This window comes from Dermacentor variabilis, chromosome 2 (genome assembly GCF_050947875.1).
Source record: "Dermacentor variabilis isolate Ectoservices chromosome 2, ASM5094787v1, whole genome shotgun sequence".
NCBI classification, from domain to species: Eukaryota; Metazoa; Arthropoda; class Arachnida; order Ixodida; family Ixodidae; genus Dermacentor; species Dermacentor variabilis.
In genome coordinates, this window is record NC_134569.1 from 27,204,813 (window position 1) to 27,228,368 (window position 23,556).

Consider the following 23,556-nt stretch of genomic DNA (forward strand, 5'->3'; position numbering starts at 1 on the left):
AGTGTGAGTCACTATAATTGATCCTTTCACATTTCCCGAAAGGGGCGGAAGTGACGAAACATTACTTCCAAGTTTCAGAGGCATAAGGCACATTTATTTAAAACTTGTACTATGGTGAACGAGATGACAAAGCTAAAGTCAGGCACTATGGAAAATATTCATACAACAGACGACGACCAAGATGTTTCAAGAGAGTGTCATTGTCTTGACTAGCATGGGACATTTCGCCCCCATCAACACCTTAAGATTGACGTCATCGGCAACTTGGTGCACTCTGAGTCCGTTGTTCGGCACGAAGTCACATTGCCGAGACAAGCTGCTACAGCCAACCGAGAGCAAGAAACGTCCACACGGGTGCACTTCCCCTAGCACAACACTACGGCCACGCCGCCGACGTTAGCGGTTCACAACCACGGCTCCAAGAGATTGAGCAGGTACTCGAATGAAACGCACAGTTCGCAAGGTGATGACATATCCAGCGTATAGGCATGGAGTCGCTATCAAAGGTGTATTCGACGGTCACTTGCGTGTTGCAATCGACGCAGCACTACCATGATGTTGAGTTTAGGGAAGGCTGCACGCAGGCCGACGCTGTATCGCACCACTCGTGGACGACAGCGGCCAGTGTAGAATCAGTCCCTACACGTCTGTCATCCTCAGGAGCGATGCCCTTGCTTCAAAACGGCGACGAACAAAACACCACGTCCCTCGTGCCATTCAAAGCAACACGTACGGCGCTCGCATGGTGTCCTACGAGGACATAAAACGCACGCTGTGTTGCAAGTCGTTGTGTCCGCGCACAGCTGGCCGAACAGGGCGCGTCTTTGGCGTCGCTCCGTGTTTCACATCAAGATGCACGCCTTGTGGCGAGAGGGCGACACGTCGCGGCCACCCTTGGCGTCCGGGTGTTCGGGGCCGAGCGCGGCCCGCGCGGCCGCCTTCCAGGCATCGCGGACGCTTCGAGGCGCGGCCCGGGCGCTCGTCTCCACGTACGCCACGGCGCCCAACCGCGAGGCCCACGTCAGCGCCTCGTCGGCGCTCACGCAGCCTCCTCGCTGGGTCATCCGGGCATCGCTCTGACAGCCGATGAGGAGCAGGGACGCGCCCGGACAATGCTGCCGGACCTCGGGCTGCCACTGCGAACACAGACAAAGCAGGCGCGTTACATAAACGCCCGGGCAATATCGGAACGCTCTTTGTGGAAACTTTACTGACCAGAACACGCGGGAAACAGGCGGCACGTGCCAGCTGCCTGGTTTCCTATACAGAGCGGAACGACCACCAGGCTTCTTAGCCATAATATGATTTTAATACATACTACTCCAAGACTTCCTGTAACAGGCGCATGTGTCGCTTTGCACCACTTACTAAAAGATGTTTAGACCCTTTGGCGCTTAGGACCTGTGCGCACTTTAGACATGATCAATCATGACGTTACCGCCTTCTTAAAGCGCCGTGGGAGGGACCCTGTGCCTTCTCCGTAAGAATTCAGCGGTATCTTAATACGTGCAGCCTAAGCAGAAATATCATCTCACTCGCCGCACGGAGGCGCTGCTGAACACGAGAAGGTACGCGAAGGCTGGGCGAAGATATTCGCCCAGTGAGAACCGTAGGTAACGTATACCTCCCAGCAGCGCTTGGGTTTAGAGTGGACGGAAGCGTCAACCGGTCAGCAGTCGAGAAAAGTAAGAGACGTTTAGAGTATTGGTGGAAAACAATCAGGGAAGGGATTGATTGATACGACAGAATCTCGCAGTTATAGCTAGCAGCAGAAGGTAGATCTTCAAGAAAAAAAAAAAAGTTTAAGGACATGTGTACAAAAATGCTAGATAAAAAACATGACAGCATACCTGATTAAATCAAGCAGGCTAGGTGACTATTTGTCACCGCCCAGTTTCAAAGGGGATGCCATTAAATCATCATCATCAGGCTGGTTCTACCCCCGCTCGCGGGGCCGCATTCCGATGGAGGCGGGATGCAAAAACACTCGTGCACCGGTACTTTGGGTGTACGTTACAGAACCCCAGGCGGTCAAAATTAATCCTGAACTTTCCAGTACGGCAGCTCTCATATCCCATTGTGCAGTTTCGGGAAGTTAAACCTCGTAATTTAGTTTTAAAAATGTCACCTTGAGCTACCACAAATGCTTTTGCGCGCGCAACGAGCGGCACAGTGGTGAGCGTCGAATCACGTGGCGGCAGCTCACCTTGTGAATGACGTTGCGGAGGGACTCCGGCACACCGACGTTGAAGCACAGGAGCACCACGCTGGCATCCTGGTACGAGAGTGGCCGCACGGTGTCGTACGCTGCGGACCCTGCGAGCGAGCAGTGAACGTTTCCTCAAACCGCCCGACCACCTGAGCCGCAAGAGGCGGCGGCGCTTTTTATTCCACTCACCAGACGTGTCCCAGACGGAGAAGTGAAATTTCTGTCCCGCGGCTTCGTCGGAGGTCGTGTAGCGGTCAAAGCCAGTGGGCGTGTAGTCCTGCGCATTTTGAAAAGCAAAATTAAAGAAAACAGTGTCACTGTCTGCCGACCCAGTTTCTAATTATCGTCGCTTTTTTTTTTAGCATATGCCCCTCGGTTCTAACTGCCCCGTTGTGCGTGCTCCAGTGTAGATAACAAATACGATGGACGAAGTTACTCGCGATGTATAGCTTGGAGCACATTTTGGCCCGACAAGCCGACCCATACAGCGACTTCGTCGGGTTCTTATATACATGGCCATCTCGAGTGATGGTGATAAAGGCTATGCTGCGTTAACCCGAACAGCGTCAAAGTAGTTGGTTTAGTGACATCGCCATCTTCGCTGGAGCAGCACTCGGCACGACGACCGAGCATACAGCCAAACTCACCGTCGTGAAGGCGTCGCTCACGAAGCGGTTGGCCAGCGCAGTCTTTCCACACCTGGTGTCTCCGACCAGGACCACCTTCAGGGGCTGCTCAGGGCACAGACCCGGCGCACGGGGCTCGGGCGTCGGCTCGGCCTGCACAGAAACCCGCGAGGTTATGAGTGAACGATTCCAACGGATGCAACTCACACAGGCGAAAAAGCAATTACCGAAAACAGTGCTTTTCGCCGGGACACAAAGCATAAGACTCACACTGTAGACTGTAGACAACGCTATTGTGTGTCCCATTGAAAAGCGCCGTTTTCTTTCGTCACTTAAGCATACGAGTCCGGTATGAATACACCGGGAAACGGTGGGCATCCTTTAGCTTCAATATGAGCATCACAAGTTAATTACTACCGGCGCCCCAGACTCCAATGACAAGGATTCTATTTTGCATAATATCGATAACTTTCAGCTCGATACAATTCTGCGTAGACGTGCTGTACAGCGACGTCGATTTGTTGACGTAACGAGGCTTCTGGCGCCCGACCTGCGGAAGCACTCAACAAGGTACAGCGGACTGAGCACTGTTTCGTTCCGCCGTGACGACCGTTTTGCCAACCGGCGCGCCATGGCGGCAAGCGCTGAGTCGTATTAACCTATGTGGCACTCCCGGCAGCCTGCAGAGATGCAGGTATTCCGCAGACCGATAAACAGATAGCTTTCGTTCTTGAGGATTTGCGACACGAAACGAGTCTCTCTCGCGCTTTGCGGCGAGCAGATGTGAGAGCCGAATTCGGCATCGAGCCTCATCGTGTTTATCACGTACTCAGAGACTCTACTCTCATCGCCACAGCGTCCGTCTTGCTGTGAATTTTTTGGTCGCAGAGTTGCCCTCGCGCCGACGTCATTGTCAGACCGTAATTGTCGTCCGCCATTTGATAACAGGGAGTTTTAGCCACGTTGCCTTAGTGAACGAAAAGCCACCAGGTCAGGCAAATCTTTCCGGAAAGTTCGGCAAACGGAACCAGGCCGAAGGTAGGAAAAAACCGTATAGGGTTCATAAGATAAACTGGAATGACTATTACACCACGGAAAACACCTGCGGCAGCAGGTAACTCCTTCCGTCTGGCATACAGAGCATGATGTATAACTGGTACGGAAACGAGGGGACGCAAAACACGCAAGTGCGCCCAAGTAATGTGGCCAGTGAGATGCTAACTCTGGCTTACCCTTTCAAACGTGTATCTCTGCAGGCCTGTATGAATACATTACGGAGGCTCATGTAAGAGCAGTAACTCAATTCTTCAAAAAAAAATGCAACTATAATATCATTTTATACAGCATGCGACGTTACAAGCCACACACAGGAACTTTGCAGATCGAAAGGTCCACCTTCCTGGGAAGAAACTAGCACACCTTGCTAAATGTGGCACCTATGACCATACGTCGGTTTTGAATTTGTACCTGTGTGTGACTCTATAGTTTGTTATTGTAAAAGCAAATTAACAGGTGGCTGCACCCCAACTCCTTGAAAAACACGTTCTAATTGCTTGGCTTCATCCAGGTTAGGTCAAGGTCAGATCGCTCGAGCGGCCCAAGGCTGCACTTGCCTCATGCCTGTCCTTGCCCTGTCGATCGCCCGTGAGCTGTAGTTGATTTATGAAAGGTAAAGCGGCTGTCAGCGCAATTCTGGCTGTCGGTGCAGTTCTGGCTGTCAGCATCGAACACCAACACAATGGGACGCAGAGCAATGAAAGACAACATATACATTGCATGGTGATTGCCCCTGCAAAATATCTGACCGGGCCCCGACGTGGTTGCCCCCATGCCGATAGTGTATTCTCCGAAGGCCTCCCTATAGAAAACTTCATCCGCTAGTGTCGGTGCTGGCGCTAAATGTTGCGATATTGACGAACATGCGATTGCGAAATTGCCGCAGATACCTGTTGCGAAACGTCATGGCGCTCTGTTTACCCAGCCCTGTGCAACGGCGACGCCACAGAGATAGGCGCCAATCCGCTGCACATCTCACCACAGCCGCAAACGTTGCTTCTGCGTTCGAGTGCGGCCGTGGTCTCACTATAGTTGCACAAATTGTCTAGTTTTAAGACGGGAATGAGCCAAGGATGCGGACGTAGAGAAGGCACAAACGACGGGGCGCTGTCGAAGTGAAGAAAGCTGCACTCGTTGGCGGCCACCGACAGAGACGGACTCGGCTAAAGAAAAAAAAAACTTTCTTTTCCAGCAAAGTCACAATGCTGATTTCACAAACTTTCAAGGTCGTCTACAAGCTCTCTTGAAGGGCACCAACCTCGCAATTAACCGTGAAACAATTTTTGCTACACTTTCATTGCGGTAGCTTTCTGGTAACTACCACTAAAGCACTGATGTTTACAGTAGAAGTTGAATGAATAGGGAAGCTAACTTAAGGGGCAGGTTAAATGAAATGTAAAGAAAGGAGCTTCGTGTCGGCGCGGATACGTTGTACGGTTTCGTTGTTCTCGATAGCAGTTGTATTATACAGGAAACTTCATTCCCTGTAAGCAAGTGCGGACGAGCAGGGAGGCTTGGGCGCTTCTACGCTTAGTCTTGCCAGTTATGTTTGCTTGAGTTGTTTTTCGTTGTTACCACGCACAACGGATTCACCCTTGCGCTAAAGCAGGCAAACAGCGCATATCGCGGCGTCTAAAGGGTCGGCCTGAGGACACTGGCTGCACGTGGTGTCTAGAGACTGGTAACCTAGAGTGCGCTACAACTGCATGTGCACATCACTGCTTCGCCGACACAGTATATGTATGTCACTCAACGTGATACCGGGGAAAAATACGCCTAATGTAACTGACCCACTGCTTGTTCAAGGACGCCGCTGTGACTTCCGGATAATCCTGTGGAATCCACTGAATACGAGCATATGAAGCAGCTTCGGCGCATTTCGGACGGCGCGCAATATGTGAAGCCAAACCAGCCACTCCACGACGACATCGCATCTTCAGTATGAGGTACACAGTGAAACAGGCGAGCGACGGTGCTCCTCGCTCGCACGGTGCCAGGCCGAGAGGTGCAGGAAAGTAAACTCACACAGCAAACGACGTCCCGGTCGGCGTCGAGCCTGTCGTACCGTCCGCGGGCGCTAGAGAAAAGCTCCATTCTGTCTGGCACCAGGAAGCGGGATGCACAGCTCGTCTCGAGAATACGCACGCACCCCGCCTAGCGCGAACACGGCGGGCCTTTGAGCAGGCGTCGAGTGGCAGCGTTCCAGGAACCGCTGAGCGCAGTGCGGCCAACTGCGCAGCGCCTGCTCACGCGGGGGCCACCGAGATAGGGTCCGGTCACAACAACATCGCCAGTGTCCAGCTGGGCGAGCAACTACACATTGGCGGTGACGGAGTCCGCCCGATGAGCGCGTGCAAACATTGGAGGGCACGCTCTCCTTGCGCAACGAGCGACGACGCAGTGGGGTTTTAACCCGAGACACGACGTCAGCGCGAGACTGCGGGAGCGCCTGGCCGGGGACCGCTGCATGCATTGTCTGCGTCGCCGACGCTAGCGGCATTGTGCAACGCGCGCACAGGCGTCAGGGAGCGGTTGCATTCTCTGCGGGCTGCCAAAACCCCGCCGCGTCTCGTGTCCGCTGACGGTCGACCGCGAACGTCATCGTCGCGCTACCTACGGCCGCAAATAAGGTCGCCCCCAGGTGGAGATCACCGCTGTCGGCACGCGTGAGGCTCCTTCCCGCTGACGGTCCTTGGCGCTGACGCTGTCGCGTCCGCAAGAGCGGGTAAAGCTCGACGCTTCTTCAGTGGAAAGACACAGCGCAGCCCACACGGGAGAATAATTGTGCGTCCGAGAGTTGTCGCCCTCTATAGAGCCAAAAAAGCCGGCTGACAACTTTGGCACGTTAGACGGTTCACTTGTTATTAGCGCCAGCCGGTAATTGGCGAGACGCATGCTGAAAGCGCGCGAAGCTCCTCACCTTGTGGCGGCCCTGCCGTCGCGTGCTGCCCCAGCGTGCAAGCGCGTCCATGGACCAAGTGCGACATCCCCCTCGGGCTGCCCTATCTGTGCCGCAGATAGGCCGCGCCCCGTCTCCTCCCTTATCGGCGAAGCCAGCGGCGCACACATTCCGCGGGTTGCTCAGGTGGACGTCAAGAGTCCTCAAGGGCACAGCCGGAGCCCGTCATCAGCTGACACCGCGGTGGCCGCTGATGATGATCCCCCGGTGGCTGTCGCCTTGCCGGGGAATCCGCGTACAGATACAGTGTACTAGAATATAAGTGCCTTACATTCTGAAGATTATGAGGTTTTACGTGCCAAAACCACGATCTGATTATGAGGCACGTCGTTTTGAGGAACTCCGGAATAATTTGGATCCCCTGGGGTTCATTAACGTACACCTAAATAGTTTTCGCATGCCGCCCACATCGAAATGCGGCCGCCGTGGTCGGGATTCGCCTTATATTCTAGTACACTGCATCACTGGCGTTCAGTGCTGCTGCTGCCACCCACGCGCTAACTTCCTTCTCACGTAGTCGGATGTTATAGCGCGTTTTCTGGTGTGTAGTGTGTGTAGTGATTTTTAGAAGAAAGGAAGAGAGAAGTGCAGTGCCGGAGTTGCCATAACTGCATGCATACTTGGCGTTTCCGTTTCGCAAGCACAGGTTGCGGTGGGTGCGACTTTCGCACTTCCGCGACACTCTGTAAAATACTCAGCGCGGCATCATTTAAGTTTGCCTCGGTGAAAGCAAAATGTGAAATCGGGGATAGCTGTATGTTTTCTACTCTATAGTTTTCTAAATAAACAATTTTTTCGTCATTTGCGCGTGCGTGATAGAATTGCCCATTTATATGAATTCTTCAATTTCTTATGACGCTATCGTTCTCAAGAATATCGAAATGATGAACCCTCTCTCTGTGTGTGTGTGTACCGCGTGCGTGCACGTGCGTGATTGTGCACATGACGAACACGTGTGGGTTCACATCTTGGTTCGCCATAACCTGCCTCGATACCGCGTTCGTATCCGTACGGCGCTGGCATTCTTCAATTTCTTATGACGCTATCGTTCTCAAGAATATCGAAATGATGAACCCTCTCTGTGTGTGTGTGTGTACCGCGTGCGTGCACGTGCGTGATTGTGCACATGACGAACACGTGTGGGTTCACATCTTGGTTCGCCATAACCTGCCTCGATACCGCGTTCGTATCCGTACGGCGCTGGCATGACTATTAAGGTCAGCCGAGTTACCCTGCTAATGTGTTGCGCATCATGTAACGCGTACCGTTCAAGAGCGGAACATAATAATTTTTCAGAAATCCGAGCGAACGGCCGCGAGTGGTGGGGCCCTCTCGAACTTCGCGTCGAGAGGTACGGTTGGACCGAACAGGCGAAAACATGACGGAGTCCGTGCGCGTCCAACCGTCGGGACGCGCATAAAAGCGTCCGCCAACGTCTTTCCGCAGGCCGCTGTCAGCCTGGGGGCGAGGAGGTGCCCCGTATCTGCCCGGAATGCCGGCGAGCCGGCTTCCGTCCACGTTGCCGCCCGTTCCCACGGTGAAACCCCCCGCGACACCGCCACTCCCAACTCTTGCCCTCGCCCATTTCGACCACTCGCCGTTTTCGAATGCGTGCAGCGCAGCGGATGCCAACGGACGATCGTGCCACTCCCACAATTATTTGGGCGGCCTCTCTTTCAGCCGCGCTCGTCTCGATTGACCATGAAATCTACGTGATTGTTCGGCGAAGTACAGCGAAGTCTGCGCGACGAAGAACGCTTGTCGAACAGAATGTTATATCATATTCCAGTTCGTATAAGTACAGCGTATAATAAACAGTAAGCATTTAAACATTGAGTAGTTACGGGGCCAAGAGCTCCGCGGTGGCCACGCCTGAAAAAAATGTGGAAGGGTCTCCTAGGGCCTGCGCCGGACATTCATGGATGCTCCGCAGAGTGGTGCACGTAATTAGAGAGACGCCGTACGCTTCCATGTGCGTCCTTTCCTCCTCAGTCCGCTCTCTAGTACGCCATCCATTCATAGGGCTTCGGATTCCCGGCTCCTGCGTCCTTTGCTGTTGTTTTAGTCGCCCCTGCATGAGTTGCCTGCTCCTCTGTAGAGACGCGGCATGCACCCTCTCCCCTCCCCCGTCGTCAGCCGCAAGGTTGTTGAGACAGGCGCTTCAGCGTACGCGTCTGCTTCACGGTTGCGGCTAGGGCGAGGGTACCGCCGAAATAAAGTGCAGGCGGGGACAGTTACTGCGCTGCACTTCTCCCATTTCACCACCTCACAACCAAGAAGCTCTATCGCGCGGGGCTGCGTCCCGAAACCCGCCTCCGCTGAACCTATGGACAACCGCACTCCTTTCCCTTCCTGTCCCTTCTTCAAAGCTAAAAAAAAAGTTCTAAACAACTTTTACTCTTCTCTCCGACCACAGCCCTCTGCTCGAACTTCACCTGCAGAAATCGCTATGCGAAGCTACACTAACGTCAATACCTACCCAGAGTGAGTCCATCAGCGTAACAATAGTTTAATTCAATTTTTAAAAAAAGCAAGACGAATTCGACACCACTAACGCGTGTATTAAGTTACAACTGATAAAGTCACCAAAACACCAAACAATCGCCAGTGTTTTGCTATGTGTTTGCAGTTTGCAGATTCTTTAGATAACATCCGAGAAGCTTTTCTTGACGTCGCAATTGCAAAGAACGACAGGAGAATCGATAACTGACGCAATACTGAATACCTTGTCGAAACTGCAGCTGGTTGCCACGTCGGTGAAGCTGGACACAGACATGCTTGTGCGGAAGCAATCGTGCGACAGCGCATCACCAATGTCATCTGTACAAGCTTAAAGTCCGAGGGAGCGCGTTCGAGAGTTGACAACTTCATCCTTATAATATACATGCACTGTCATTCTCACCAGTTGAACCTACATGCAGACTTACGAGATCGTCAAAGTTGTCATTGACGTCATAATTAAATGAAGTTTTCGTCTTCTACGTACCTCCCCATTTTCAGAGTTCGTTATAGCTATTTCTGGCAACGAAATTATGAGCAAAAAAAATTTAAAAAAAAAAAGGGGGGGGGGGTATTTGCGAGACAAGACAGGCTAAGCGGCACACTGTGCTGGTAAGTTCTCATTCCTTGGCGGTGGTAACGAGATAAAGAGAGGGACACGAGACTATAGGACGCGTGAGAATGCCGTCATTCCGCAGCTGGTTTTGTATTTGTATTTTGCTCCAAACGCCCACCGTGTGAAGCCCAACTGCCACTCCGCACGCGCTGTCATGATTACACGGACATGCGCATGCCCGGTGTCTGTGCCATTCTACTCACATCGAGACATCAACCCATGGGCGCGCCTGTGCCGGGTAGAGTTTGTTTTTTGCGCCTGCGGCCGACGTGTTTTCAGAACGGCGGTTGCGGTGAGACCCGCTTTTTTCTCTCACGATGCTTATCTCTCACCGCACGCGGGTGAAAACAGTGCCCCCGGCACTGCAGGTGCGTGCGCTGCCGTCGCAGGCTCCCTCCTTATCTGCGCACTCTTTCGTACTTTGTCTTGTTTCTGCTTTCCCGCTGTTTGGGTCAGAAGCAGCCGGTTTGCAGTGCATCTCGCCTACGCGCACGCCGCAACCGTCGCCTCGGACCTCTCAACCGCACACTGCACTCCGCACGTTCTTGTCGTGAGAATCGTCCGGAGCCTCGAGCGGACCCGGTTTAGCCGCGCTCCTATTCGGCACTACCGGATGAAGGACGCTCGCTTTTCTTTCTTTTTTTTTTTTCCCTGTTCGATTTGATTCGGGCCTCGCCCGCTGCGAACGTACTTGTTTACGACTGGCCATACAGACTTCGTAGCTTCTACTGGCGTGCACGCGGGCAGTGTCGTCCACCGAAGCCTTCGATTTGAAGCTATTTTTAGGTGCAGATTTTATGGGACGTCTGCAGGAGGATAACAACCTCTTGTTGACACTACACAATATCAGTAATGTAGCCGAACGCGTGAGATAGAAAAAAAAAACACATAATAAAGAGAATAGAACAGTGCAAATGCGGAAATACGTTTTATGGACGCGAAGTAAACCTTAACTGTGAGGCGTGCAGACGTGGATTTCACTCTGTTTAATAAGCTCAGAAAAGAAAACAAGTAACGCTGCAAACTTATATTTCTTTCTCTACATTAACAATGCCGTCGTGTCTCGCTGAGCGAGATTTTGCATATCCTTGCAAGCTTTGTAATTCGAATGCACAGCCATTAGCAGCGAGTTCTGCGCGTAATGGAGCGTTCCCTTCAAAAAAAAAATTTTTTTTTACCTGGACAGAATCTTTTTGTACATAACCTGTGACGGATACGGTCATATCACAATGCTACTCGTTCAGCAGAAATAGTCCGAAAGGCGGACAATAAAGTAAAGATACGTAATCGACTAATTAACAAAATTTTAGTTATGTATTAATTGTAATCGGTGAGCTCGCAAGGTGTTTCCACGTAGAACGAAATCCGAGGATGAAACCAGTTTCTAGATATTACTTCCCAAAGTGCACGACGAATTACATCGTCGTTCTGGTTATTTTTGTCCTGTCATGCACAAAAAGGAGTTTGTACCCGGTGCAAAATATAGTCAAGTGGAACAACAGTACCGCAAGACTGAGGCGCAAATCTCCAAGCTGATGCCATCTTCAGAATTCGTTTTAAGAGATTATATATGCCTTGCAAACTCTTCGGCTACACTTCGTATTAAAGTATGCGCCATACAACAATTACTTAAGTCACTTATGAATTTCACAATGCCAAAGTACCTGATTTACTGATTACATTTTTGTAAAACTTGCTTTAGGCCACATGCAGCAGTTGAGAAATCGAAGCTTAGCTGTATAGTGAAGTCATGTCTGCCGAGCATAAATCCTCACTAGCACCACTTCCGAGATATCCACTCCTAAAATGCACTGCTAAACACGCCGCAGCAGTTAAGTTTCCCAAAATATGTTAACTCGAATGCCATTGAACCTTTTAGCAATTGGGGCAGAATATCTCGTAAGTGTTGCTAGGCTTGTGATTTTTGCTAAGCAGACATGATGTGGACATGGCTTTACTCATCGGCGCAGCTTCCTACAACAGACTTGGTACTCAAATAATACGCTTCACCGTTCCAGTTAAAATGTACGTACATTATATTTCCATACACCTTTGAAAGATCACGAACTTGCGTTTATCTTATTACAATATCTTCGGGTAAAAAATTATAACTTCTGTGTTTTTACGGATCTAAGTCAATGTCTCAGTCATCTCTAAGCATGCCCAAAAAGGACAGATCAATGCCAGTTTTTCCACCAAATGACTTATTTTTGACTTCAGGATGCTGGAACAAGCCCCACCAACCGCGACTGAGGAATTTCACAAGCGAGTCGGCGAAAGCGAGAAGCCCCAATCCGCAAAACCAAAGCCGTTGAAATGTTATGCACTTTTCCATTAAGAGGTGTGTGTGCTTTAAAGATTGCTATGAACCGCCGAACTTATGTACATATTCTAAGTTGTGGTTGGATGTCTCACTACGCAAAACACAGGTGCGCACCCTGGCGGCTGCAGCACACAGCCGTATAGCCGTACATATGAGTGCAGTGCGCAGTTCGAACTCACCGTGTAGCCGTACAGTGGCTGCCTGTGCAGACTGCCGCCTACTAGGCATCGTGTCGTCGTCGTGGTGGCCATCGCCGCCGTCATCGCCAGTGGCCTTCAAGCGAGGAAGGGCCTGCACAGAAGGGGCACAGTCTAAGCTTCAGAAATGAGTTGTAAAGCAATGAACGGGGCTAGTTGGTGCACGCTCATGATTGTATGGCGCTTAGTGTTACACTGACCGAACTAATGGACCAACACAAGGAACAACACGCGGACGTTCGTGGCGCCACGTACGTCCGCGTTTTGTTCCTTATGTTCGTCCATTAGTTCCGTCAGCGTAACACTAAGCGCAGTACAATCATGAATGCAGCGGCAGCCTCGCCAGACAGTAATGGTACACGAAGCCGGCGAATCTGCAGAGCCGAAACTTAAAGCTTGACGATGCACATACACAATGCTGTCTTCGCGGGCTGCACTATTGTCTGTTGTGGACTCCCAAATACTTACAGAGGCGGCTACTGTCAGATTCGGCTTATAGGGCGCAAAAATCCCGCACAGGTGAGCACAGCTGCTAAACCACTTTCGAACTTTCAACTGCTGCCGCAGTAAAAGAAAGGAAGAATCTGCATCACATGAACACACACGTCCAAAACACGCTTAACTATAATCATGGCAAAGTTGCCATTGGCTATAAGGATTATAACCATGTGGGGATGTAATTTCGCACTGATCGAGGCTCCACACTTTGGTGCAAACGGGAAAGGGTGTGCTTGCGGGAAGCCGTCAGGCGGCAGCAGCTTCCATGTCGCGTCAGACAGGAGGACTCCGATCGGTGTCGGGTTTGCGATCGGGTATGAAAAACCTGCGTCTCGCGTTTCGGCGGCTACAGTGAACACGCGCATCCGGTTTCGGCGGTGGATCGCCAGATGAGGTTTCTCGCTTAAACAGAGCTAAAGGTACACCAAACAAGACAGAAAAAGATTATATAAATTCAGCGCAAATATTGGAATCTATGTGAATCTAAGCTTTCGTGAAGTGGTTAATTAAATTATATGCAACTAAAAGTGAAGCGTAAAATTGTCTTTATTTTGATTCTGTGTAGCCTATAATGTCATGCAGTGTTTATGTTTATGCACTACTCTCTTCGCAAGCTATGCCGAAGTGCAAATACCGTGCTGATAGACAATGAGACGTCGATATTGCGAGGACGAGTGCGAAATTTCATGCTTGTCGAGGGGAGAACGGCGAGGAAAGGTGAACGGGGGGGGAGGAGGAGAGAAGTACGACGCACGTGTATGCGCACTGCATGGTCGGCTCAGCAAAGCTCCTGTGCCCCAATTTCGATACTCGTGGACTTCGTAAATAGCGGCCCCGAACGGAAAGCGGGGTGCTCTTGCTCAATTATTTTTTGCTGGACTAGTACAGGCGGAACACGGACGATAAGTGGAAACACACGCATGCGGAAAGACGCGCGTGACAAGACCAGCGGCGTTGCGTTGCCACTACAAGGAAACGCCTCTTTCGGATCGGCCCATCGGTACTTGAGCGACCCTGCCGGTCATGAAGTGGGCCTAAAATTGGATCCCTGCATCATCCGGCCGTGAAGACGAAAACACTGCTTCGAGCTGCAGCGCCCGTTTATGTCAAGGAAGTGGCGGGTATCTACGCGGAAACGAAACCGTTGTCGAAATACAGCGCCCTTCAAAGGGCGCATGACAGGTTGCTCTCTGTATACCTAAATGTCTTTCATGAGCCAGTGCTCGTCTTATAAAGTCATCTTTTCGCGCCTATCCGTTGTATACTCGCACACAAGCCACGGCTACAGCGGAAAACCTGCATTTCGTTGCAGTTTAGGCTCCCAACCTGGGAACAAAACCACCGCGTGCTCTCACAGCTAATTTCAAGTTGCAGTTGCTCTCAATGACAAAGTGCATCCGAAGGAATAAAGTTTTCACTGTTGTCCGCATCTCTTGTTCTCTCGTATACACATATTTAGGGAAAAGAGAACAAGTTTTACAGGGGGGACGAACCCTATACAAAGCATGCTCGAGATATGCGATTGGAAAAACGACACGCATACGACACAAGATATGGTTTACAGTTTCACTACCTCGTTGGTATCGTGCACCGCAGAACTCTTCTGACGGACAACCAGTACTTAATAGATATATATTTCGTCCCTATAGCTATCTATCGTTCAATAACGTCGAACCACACTTTCAGGGTGTCACGCGTACGACACATATGGGACGCCTAAAAAGGCCATCCTGAGCTCGCCACTCTGCTACTTTTAGCCGCGCAGAGTCGCAGACCCACCTGCGGGATAGAGTCGGTGTCGTCCACACGTTGATGGCGGCAGTAGGTCGATGCGCAAGCAAAGGCTTCACTCGGTCGAATGCAGGTCGTCTGTCTGGCCAGCCCTGGCCGTTCGGCAGTTAGCCCGCGTGTCGATCAGAAGAGGACGCGTCCAAAGCTCCGAGGGGCAAGAACGTGCGCGCTCTCCAGCCGCAACGAGGTCGCGAGACGGCGCCGCTTGTGTACCGCCCAGCAGCAGCAGCCTTCGCTCCGAGAACGCAGAGACGCGCAACCGGATAGGGAGACGGACTCGCGGAGACTGCGTCGTGCGCGCTTCCGTGGCAGCCTCGTGTTCCAGCGTGCTTCGGACCTCCGCGGACCTGTCCGCACATGCCGCGGGAGAGGAGGCCAGAGCCCAGTCTCTTTCTTTGCTTGCCGCCGAATCACACGGATGCCTTCCTTTTCGCACGCCGCTCTCTTTTTCCCAGAGGGGGGTCTCTCTCCTCGTGATCTCTATTCGGGTTTTTCGACGAGGCTTCCCCCCTCGTGGGGGGGGTGCTATGCGTACGCGCGGGGGGTCGTTCCGTCTTCCAAGAGGCTCCGGGAGCGGGGCGGCCGCGAGGAATGCGTCGAGTACCACTATGTTCAAACTGCTGCCTCGAGAAGGAAGAGAAGAGCGCGGGGGAGGCAACAACGCAAGTTCAGCGCACCACGGCCGGCGGCAGGAGCACGCCGCGGGGAAAGAGCGAAAGTCCCCAAACAAACCGGCAGATAACACTCACGCCGGCAGTGCAGGGAGGGAGAACCGCCAGGCACAGCTTCGGCTGACGCGCCTGGTCTGGTGTGCGGTGCCCATTGACGGCGGCGAGCCTGGCATGCCCGGAATCTTCGGGGCTGACAGTCGGCTCCAAGGCGTGTCTTTCCAGCTACAGGGTCAGCAGGCTCGTTCGGCGGCTCCGAAGACGCCCGCAAAGGGGCACCCTCTTTTCATGGTCGACTTTTAACAACACTGGACACCGCGGAACTCAAGGCGCGGTTTCTCGAATAGCGGCTTCGCTTTTTTTTTTTTTTTATGCCTTGATAGAAATGCGCTCGCTGATCGCTTTCCTTCCGGGAGCCAAGCGGTGTTTATTTCTCTAGCCCTTCCTCCTCTTGAAGCGTTCTTTATAGAGACCCTCGCCGTTTCCTCGGACAGAGAACGGAATGTGGAGGAAGGCGGCCCTTGAATGCGGAATATCCAGAAGTGCCTATTTTCCGCACGCATTCTCGCGTCAAAGGCTGATGAAAAGACCTCCGAGCAAGTTGCATTCCTCGATAAGACGCCGTGCGAGGTCGAAGCCGTTGCGCCGAAATTCTCAAGGTCGGCTGCCGGGACCTCGACGTCTTTTCCATCGCTGGAGTGATCGTTGCTCTCTTTCACAGTCACGCAAGTAGGCTCCCACTGCCTTTCCGTCCGTCTGAAACTGGTATGGAGGGACGAGTACCTGGCCGTGCGATAAAATTTTACCCTACCGGCAAAATGCTCCCACGTGGATGCTGCAGTGAATGCGCGAGGGTAAAACTCAATCTGCTATACGATTGTACATCCCCGCCCCTATTCCAGCGTGGCATCCGTCAGTTATGGAAGCTAGCGCCGCGACCGAGCTTTCCAGACGCAGTGTTTTTCTCTGCTGTAACATTGACGGAGTGGCTGAGTGGTAAAACCTGCGACTGACACTCTGTGGGGCCGCCGTTCGGATTTACTCGAGACACTGCGCCTTTTTTTTTTTTTTTATCGCAGAGGACTTTGGCATTTCTGCGACGGCACACCAGTGTCGTAGATGAGGGCTCCGTGTTAATTTGACCACCCGGAGTATTTTAACGTGCGCTCAATGTACGGTGCACGAGCGTTTCTGCCTTCCGCTCCCATCGGAATGCGGCAGCCGCAGTAGGGATCGAACGTGAGACCTCGTGTTCACCAGCTTCACCGCCATGGCTGGGAGCGACAACCGCCCTGAACGTGTCGTGAGATTTTAATGGACATGATAGAATCGATCATGCTCTTCGCCATTTAGGTAGGAATTATAAGTTTTGGGGAAGTAAACACCGTTCCAATCACTTGCATTTATTAAACCAATTTTTCATATGTCGGCACAGCTCTGCAGCCTTGAGGCCCCTTCGACAACGGGCACCTGTTGCAGCTCATACTGAACGCGACTGTATATATATATATATATATATACCTGCGATGTAGGATATGAAAAACTGGAAGGCAAACGGACAGCACAACTGTCGTTCTTGTCAGTGTTGTACATTGCCAGGGGGTGGCACACGCACCCCCCCCCCCCTGTCCCCTCTGAAATTTATCTGTTAATATGCGACCCTCCCAGCTTCCTACCCCTCCTTGTGCCCTGTCATGCGGGTGCACCTCTCCCCTCTGAAAAAAATTTCTGGCTACGCCACTGGGTATTGTATTATATTACGAAAATAATCATTTTCTTCGATCATTGACCACGAAGAAAAGTAAAGAGGGCGAGAATCATATTCGCAGCAGCATCAGCATGTTGCCATGCGAGTTGCATTCGTTCTCCCTTGTGCTTTCCTATACTTATCACGTTCTGCTATCGCGCGAGAATGTGCTCGTGCTATCAGATAACGCACGATAATTGGACGTGTGTATACAGTAGCACTTTCCAGAAACACGAGCCCGTCGCGGATTACTTTGTAGGCGCGCTAACAGATTATTCCGACAGGTTCTAGAATTTATCTCGTCGACGCGAGCGCATCTAGTGGCCTGACGCAAGCGGCCGTGATTCCGGTCGATGACCGCAGTGCAGAGCACAATAAGTTCGCTCAATAAACTTGTTTACGCAGCCTATTCCATGTGCGCCTGCCTGTGCACTGTCACGGCCACGCGACAATATATCGTTTACCTTTTGTTTTGCTATTATGATTGCGCCTATGAACTTTATTTCTGTCGTTAAAATTTAATTAGCCTAGTGGTGTGTCGTGTTCATCTTGTGTTAAACAAGAGGCAAGGCAAACAGGTACGTAAGCTTCCCTACTGATTTATAGAAAAGAATTCCATTCTGCAAAGTGAAGAACAAAAAAATTTTTTTGCCTCCTTTACTCAGAAAGAGTGGCATTGTTACCGAGACCGCTATTCGCTACAGTCTCAAGTTCGGGAGAAAAGAAAACAGTGTACCGCGAAATCAGACTAGTCCCCATGATCGGATAGTCGGTTGAGAGGCCCATAGATATGGCCGACGATTCTGTCAGGAGGAAAAGCAACTCGCTTGGGCTGCAGAGTAACTGTAGCTGCAAAGCAAAGTGTTCGGGGCTATATACGTGCAATACAACAAACACATGAATGAATACACACAAGAACTTGGCGTTGCACGTATGGGGCTGAACATAGGTCGGCAGTGTGGGAGAATACTCACTCACACTCACTCATCATAATTTTTCCAGGCCCCGCACTCACTCACGTTCAAGCTCACCTCCACTCACAAGCGCCCACTCACGCTCGCACTCACTGGCACTCAGTCGCACTCACACTCACCTGCGCTCACAATCACTGGCACTCGCACTCGCACTCACCTCCACTCACACTCACTCGCACTCACTCACACTCACTGGCAGTTACTCGAACTCGCACTCACCTCCACTCACACTCGCTGGCGCTCACTCACACTCGCACTCACCTCCACTTACACTCAGTGGCACTCACTCGAACTCGCGCTCTCTCGCACTCAATTACACTCACACTGACTGACACTCACACTGACTGACACTCACACACACTAACCTCCGCTCACACTCATTGGCACTCGCTCGCACTCACGCCTTTTATATGAGTGCGAGTGAATGTGAGTGAGTGTGCTGCCCTCTGCCGCTCACAATTCGTGTATATTCAGACCGAAGCTTCCAGTTTAGCACCTATTGCATCTGGAGTGCGAGAAGGCAGTGTTTTGGGCCCAGTTTTATGTTTAATATACGTAAACAATTTGTCTTCCCGATTACATGGCAACATCCGTCTATTCGCTGAAGATTCTTTTTTGTATCGCGAAATTAATTGTAATGATCATCACCATGTACAATATTCTACCTTTTCTTGGTGTCAGGAGTGACAGATGACTCTAAATGCCCAAAGATAACTAATGCTAACGGTAAGTAGAAAGAAACAGATGTCTTATTTTACTTACATTATTAATGACACACCTCTCACGTGTGTATTTCAGGGTAAATATTTAGGTGTCACTTTAACCCGGGCTCTCCGATGGGAGACCTATGTTAACAACATAACCTTAAGTGGAAATCAATGTATATGCTGAGCATCAAAGCGACCCATCTTCTAAGAAAACGCCTTCGTCTTGCGCCAGCAGATCCAAATCTGCTGGCCTACAATATGCTTGTTCGACCAATGCTGGAGTACGCATGTATTGTTTGATTTATGTGCACAAAAGAACTCATAAGAGGGGGTGCAGAGGAATAGAATAAGGTTCATTTATAATAAATACAAGTTAATGGATTCATCGAATGAATTATTAAAAAAGTGCCGGTTTAATAACACTGCAAAGTAGGGCAAAGCAATAGCACGATTAAAGTTTTTGTTTCAATTTATTCATGGTGATAAAACCATTGACACATCCGCACTAAGTTCTTTGAATCGTTCCAGGTCAACACGCCGTAAGCACTCTAGAACATCTAATGAATAGACCTTTAACTCAAATTGCTTTAAATATTCATATTTCCTTAAAACAATTAGGGAACGTAATGAACTTGCTCCTTCAATTACTAACGCTTTATATTTAAACAACTTCATGACTTCGAGCGGCCGCCAACTTCAACCATAAGTCGGCAGTGTGGGAGAGTACTCACTCGCACCCACTCACCATAAGTTTTCCAGTCCCCGCACTCAGTCACGCTCACGCTCACCTTCACTCACACTCACAAGCGCTCACTTACGCTCGCACTCACCTCCATTCACACTCACTCGCACTCGCACTCACGCCTTTGAAACGAGTGCGAGTGAGTGCGCCGAGCTATGGTGCTAAACGAATGCAATGAATGTAAGGCATATCGCGCGGGAGTCTGAAGACGTTCTGAAAAGCGGAGGTGACAGCGACCACGAAACTGTGCACAAAACTAGCCTACATCGAACTGAACTGGATCCGACCGCTCGCAACAACAGGTCTTCAACGTGCAGCGTTGATATGTCACGTCTCGCGCAAGATTGCGTCATTCCCCGCTGTACGGCGGCACTTTACCGAGACGGGCGCGATGGGTCGCGGTGTAAATTGTACAACGTATACGCCACGTGCGCATATCTGCATGCTATGATGCTCCCACAATGCCCGCAATAAGCTATTCATGGACTTCTCGTTGCCATGAAGCCGGTGGGCTACTCGAAGAAGCGACCAGAAATTGAGGTTCGGCTTAGCCGAAGTACGGCTAAGTAGGACATGCTAGGATCGCACAAACGGCTGTTAATATTTGCAACAAATAACATAAGTTTCTTTTAAAGAAACACACATAATACTAGAAACAGCCCTTACCTTTGGCTCTACATGCATGACAGAAAGTGACGACTCCAGAAACCTCGCTCCGGCACGGGCTGATCTTCGCTTGCCTTAATTGAGCAAATCAATATTCCGAGACAAAAACTGATGTCTACTTCACAGGAATCACTGAGTCTCATCACGCTTAGAACAACTCTAAGCGTGTAATAGTGAAGTCATGTCCACATCATCAGAACAGCATGTCATTTGCGTTTCCGAGAGAGCTCGACGCTATCCTCACCCCAAATAGCACACAATACCACAAGAGCTTTTTCACTTGGTGTTTTTATGGTGTCTTCTATGCATATCACTACGCCGTAATCAACACTGCATGGCGTAACTATATCCATGTAGACAGCAATACCGTTGCAGCTGACGTGCGTTCGCTTCCAAACTCTCTTGGTAATCGATGGCTGTGTTAGACTCATTTGCCAATAGCAAAGCGATCTTACACTCGTATTTCATCTTCTCCCTCGACCCTCCAGCAAAGTGTTTGTAACTTTCGCATAGACTGAAAACAACTGCGGATTCAGAAACCATCGCCTAATTTTAAGGCATCCACCTGATTGTCCAGCGTGCACGTGACCACATGACCACCGCTGCTGTGTGAGTCATCATTATCTTGTGTCTGTACCTAATACAGTTGCGCTGCTGTCACAAATGGTTCGGCAGTAACTTGCCTCGTAGTCCTGGCGACGCCGAGGAAATTGTCCTTTAACCGCAAGTGCCGGTTATCTCAAAGGCACTCATAGTAATCATGATGACCGATCTATCTTTCTCTCTAATATGGATCTACCAAACTGAGCTTATTTCAACTGCGATGCTACGATAAATAATGGCACAAGTACATCATTTATCTATTCCCGATGCCACACTCATTACAGAATGATACACGGTGCCTTTACCTGGCAGTGGGTTTAATTTATCCTGTCTCGTTTTTACGCGTCGTTGATCGTTCTACACTTGTTTCTTTCTTTTTTAGCCTCCGGAGTCAGTACAGCCCTTGCGGGGTACGTGTCCCAATAAGTGCGTCTGGGCGATCGGATAGGCAGGTCCGAACATGTCCAACGGTTGCAGAAAAAGCAGCGGTGTGACCTCAGCCACTGCTCCCGGTTCCCAGCCTCCCCGCGAGGGATGCACGCACCTGGAGACAGGCCGCTCTTGACGTCAATCCTTTCTTGCTGCGAGCACAAAAGAACAGCGCCTCTTCCAGCGCGGTCCAAGAGAGGGGAGGGAGCTCCACAAAAGGCGGCATAGCGGTGCCTTGCACGCCATGCCTTTGTGCGAACGCATGCATTAACCCCAAGAGATGGCCGGGGCGCTTACCCACCTCCGATCCCCCCATGCGAAAAGCACAATGAAAGGTTCTGGTCATGTCATCGCAAAAAAGCACATTGCTTCTTTTTCTTTCTTTTTTGTTTTTTTTTTCTAATTCGTTATCGATTTTTTCAACATTTCTAAGCCGCCATCCTCGCCAACACCGTTTCACCCGCGCTATATAAACCGTTCTGACCTGCCACTTGGCTTATAATCTCCAGTGCTCGAATGATTCATCTCCGCCGACGCGAAGATATACGCCGTTTTGAGCAACAAACGCGTCAACAAATGTCGCGGGCATCACTCACTGTTCACGCGGGCTTCTTCTCGCGAAAGAGGAACACGCCTAGCAATCCGGCGGGCACGACGAGTATGACGAGGGCTGTGGACAGCAGCACCCAGACGAAAAAGACCACGCTGAACGGCTTGGCGGCCGGGCGACGGTTCAGCTGCTGCTCGCTGCAATGCATGCTAGCCTGTATGCGTGCTAGCGTGCTGGCATGTCAGCGCTAGTTCCGGCGGTTGCCCGCATGTGCTCCAGTAGGTGCAGAGCCCCCTAGGCGTTAGTGGCATGTACCCACTCTGGGGGATTGGCCAAGAACCGGGTAGTTCAACATAACAATAAGAAAAATGAATTATAAAATAATGCAAACAACCTTTGCGAATAGGTATATGGGAAATAATAGGTGGATTCTAGCTATTGATTTTAGTAGACTGAATGAATAAATGCAGGCGAAAATACAGCTAATCCAATTGATGTTGTAGGAATATGACGAAACGCTGTTTTGATTTTATAGTCTAAATATTTCTGACCGTGCAATAAAATCCTGGATTGCATCGCCAACCTTCCTGTCGCTGTGCCCAAGGGCCGAGGCACCCGATGATAGTGAATTTTGAACATTTAAGTCTAACCTAAGAAGGCAGAACGGTGTTTCTAATGTTCTTTTTCGCATTTCAGAATATTTTTGATAATCAATGAGAAAATGGTATATTGTTTCATGTTCCCCGCAAGAGGTACAGTTCATTGAGGGAGCCAGACCAGTTTTGTGTAGATAAAAAGTTTGAAGCGGAATTCGGCAGCGTAGACTAGTGATTGCGACTTCAAGTGCTGGCGTTTGACAGAGTTTTCTATTCCAATAATGCGACAGGTGCTGAAAATCGGAGGAGTTTCGTAAAGAAGAGGCGTGAAACACAAGCACCGTAATTTGCCTCCAAAATCTAGCCCCTATGATGAAATCTGATGCCGGTGGGATTTCAGTGACTGGGCCATTCAGGGATGCTTTCGCCAACGAACCTGCCATTTCATGTAGAAATATGCCTTTATGTCCTGATACCCAAACCAATCTAATCAAAGCTAAATGAGGGGGCGCTAACGATTTGACAGCTCGCCAAACTTGAGAGTCATCAGAAGCAGTAAGGGAGGAGCACAGAGACAGATAATCAGTCACGACCGCTCTGAAAGGTGATGATTAGTTTAGTTTACAGAGAATTACAGCTAAAAAATTCCGCTAGAAGGATCGGTACGGAGTCTGGGAGGCGAAGAAAAAAACGACCAATCGAGAATAGGAGAAAATATTCCAATTCCATACTTTTCTTCCTATTGGGAAGCGTCAGTGGCAATAAATGACTTGATCTGTATGTGCGAAAAGTAATAATTCGAGGTAGAGCTTAGCATGCGGTAAGATATTGCCTTTTTTATTGGGGGAAAATATCAAACTGAACTTTAATGAAATCGGTGTTGGAACAAACAAAAGTCACCTCACGAATTCGAACTAATTATCTAGAAGAGCTTGCATAAAAATAATTTGAGGTTTGTGGAATCACGGCCAGCACAACCCCCCCCCCCCCAAAAAAAGAAAAGAAAGATATCTGGCTGGGAGATAAGAATTTTTTAACGCTTTATAGGGGATTCATATAGCCTTCAAAATGATTGTACAGCTAGCTAACAATCGAAACTG

At 50.3% G+C, this 23,556-nt stretch overlaps 1 protein-coding gene across 5 annotated transcripts; it reads right to left on the minus strand.

Annotated features, from left to right (window-relative positions):
• Window positions 1-72: 72 nt before the first annotated feature.
• LOC142571539 (uncharacterized) lies at window positions 73-15,039 on the minus strand. 5 transcript variants are annotated; one of them, XM_075679976.1, is made up of 6 exons: window positions 14,763-15,039; window positions 12,468-12,579; window positions 2,857-2,988; window positions 2,399-2,486; window positions 2,207-2,316; window positions 73-1,136 (listed from the first exon to the last, which is right to left on the minus strand). In XM_075679976.1, exons 2-6 carry the CDS (start codon window positions 12,549-12,551, stop codon window positions 843-845), a joined length of 708 nt encoding a protein of 235 aa, XP_075536091.1. In that variant the 5' UTR covers window positions 12,552-12,579; window positions 14,763-15,039; the 3' UTR covers window positions 73-842. The 5 variants fall into 5 exon arrangements, with proteins under 5 accessions (XP_075536091.1, XP_075536093.1, XP_075536092.1 ...); XM_075679978.1 differs by lacking the exons at window positions 12,468-12,579; window positions 14,763-15,039 and adding an exon at window positions 6,812-6,907; XM_075679977.1 differs by lacking the exons at window positions 12,468-12,579; window positions 14,763-15,039 and adding an exon at window positions 5,917-6,672.
• Between the last annotated feature and the right edge of the window lie 8,517 nt (window positions 15,040-23,556).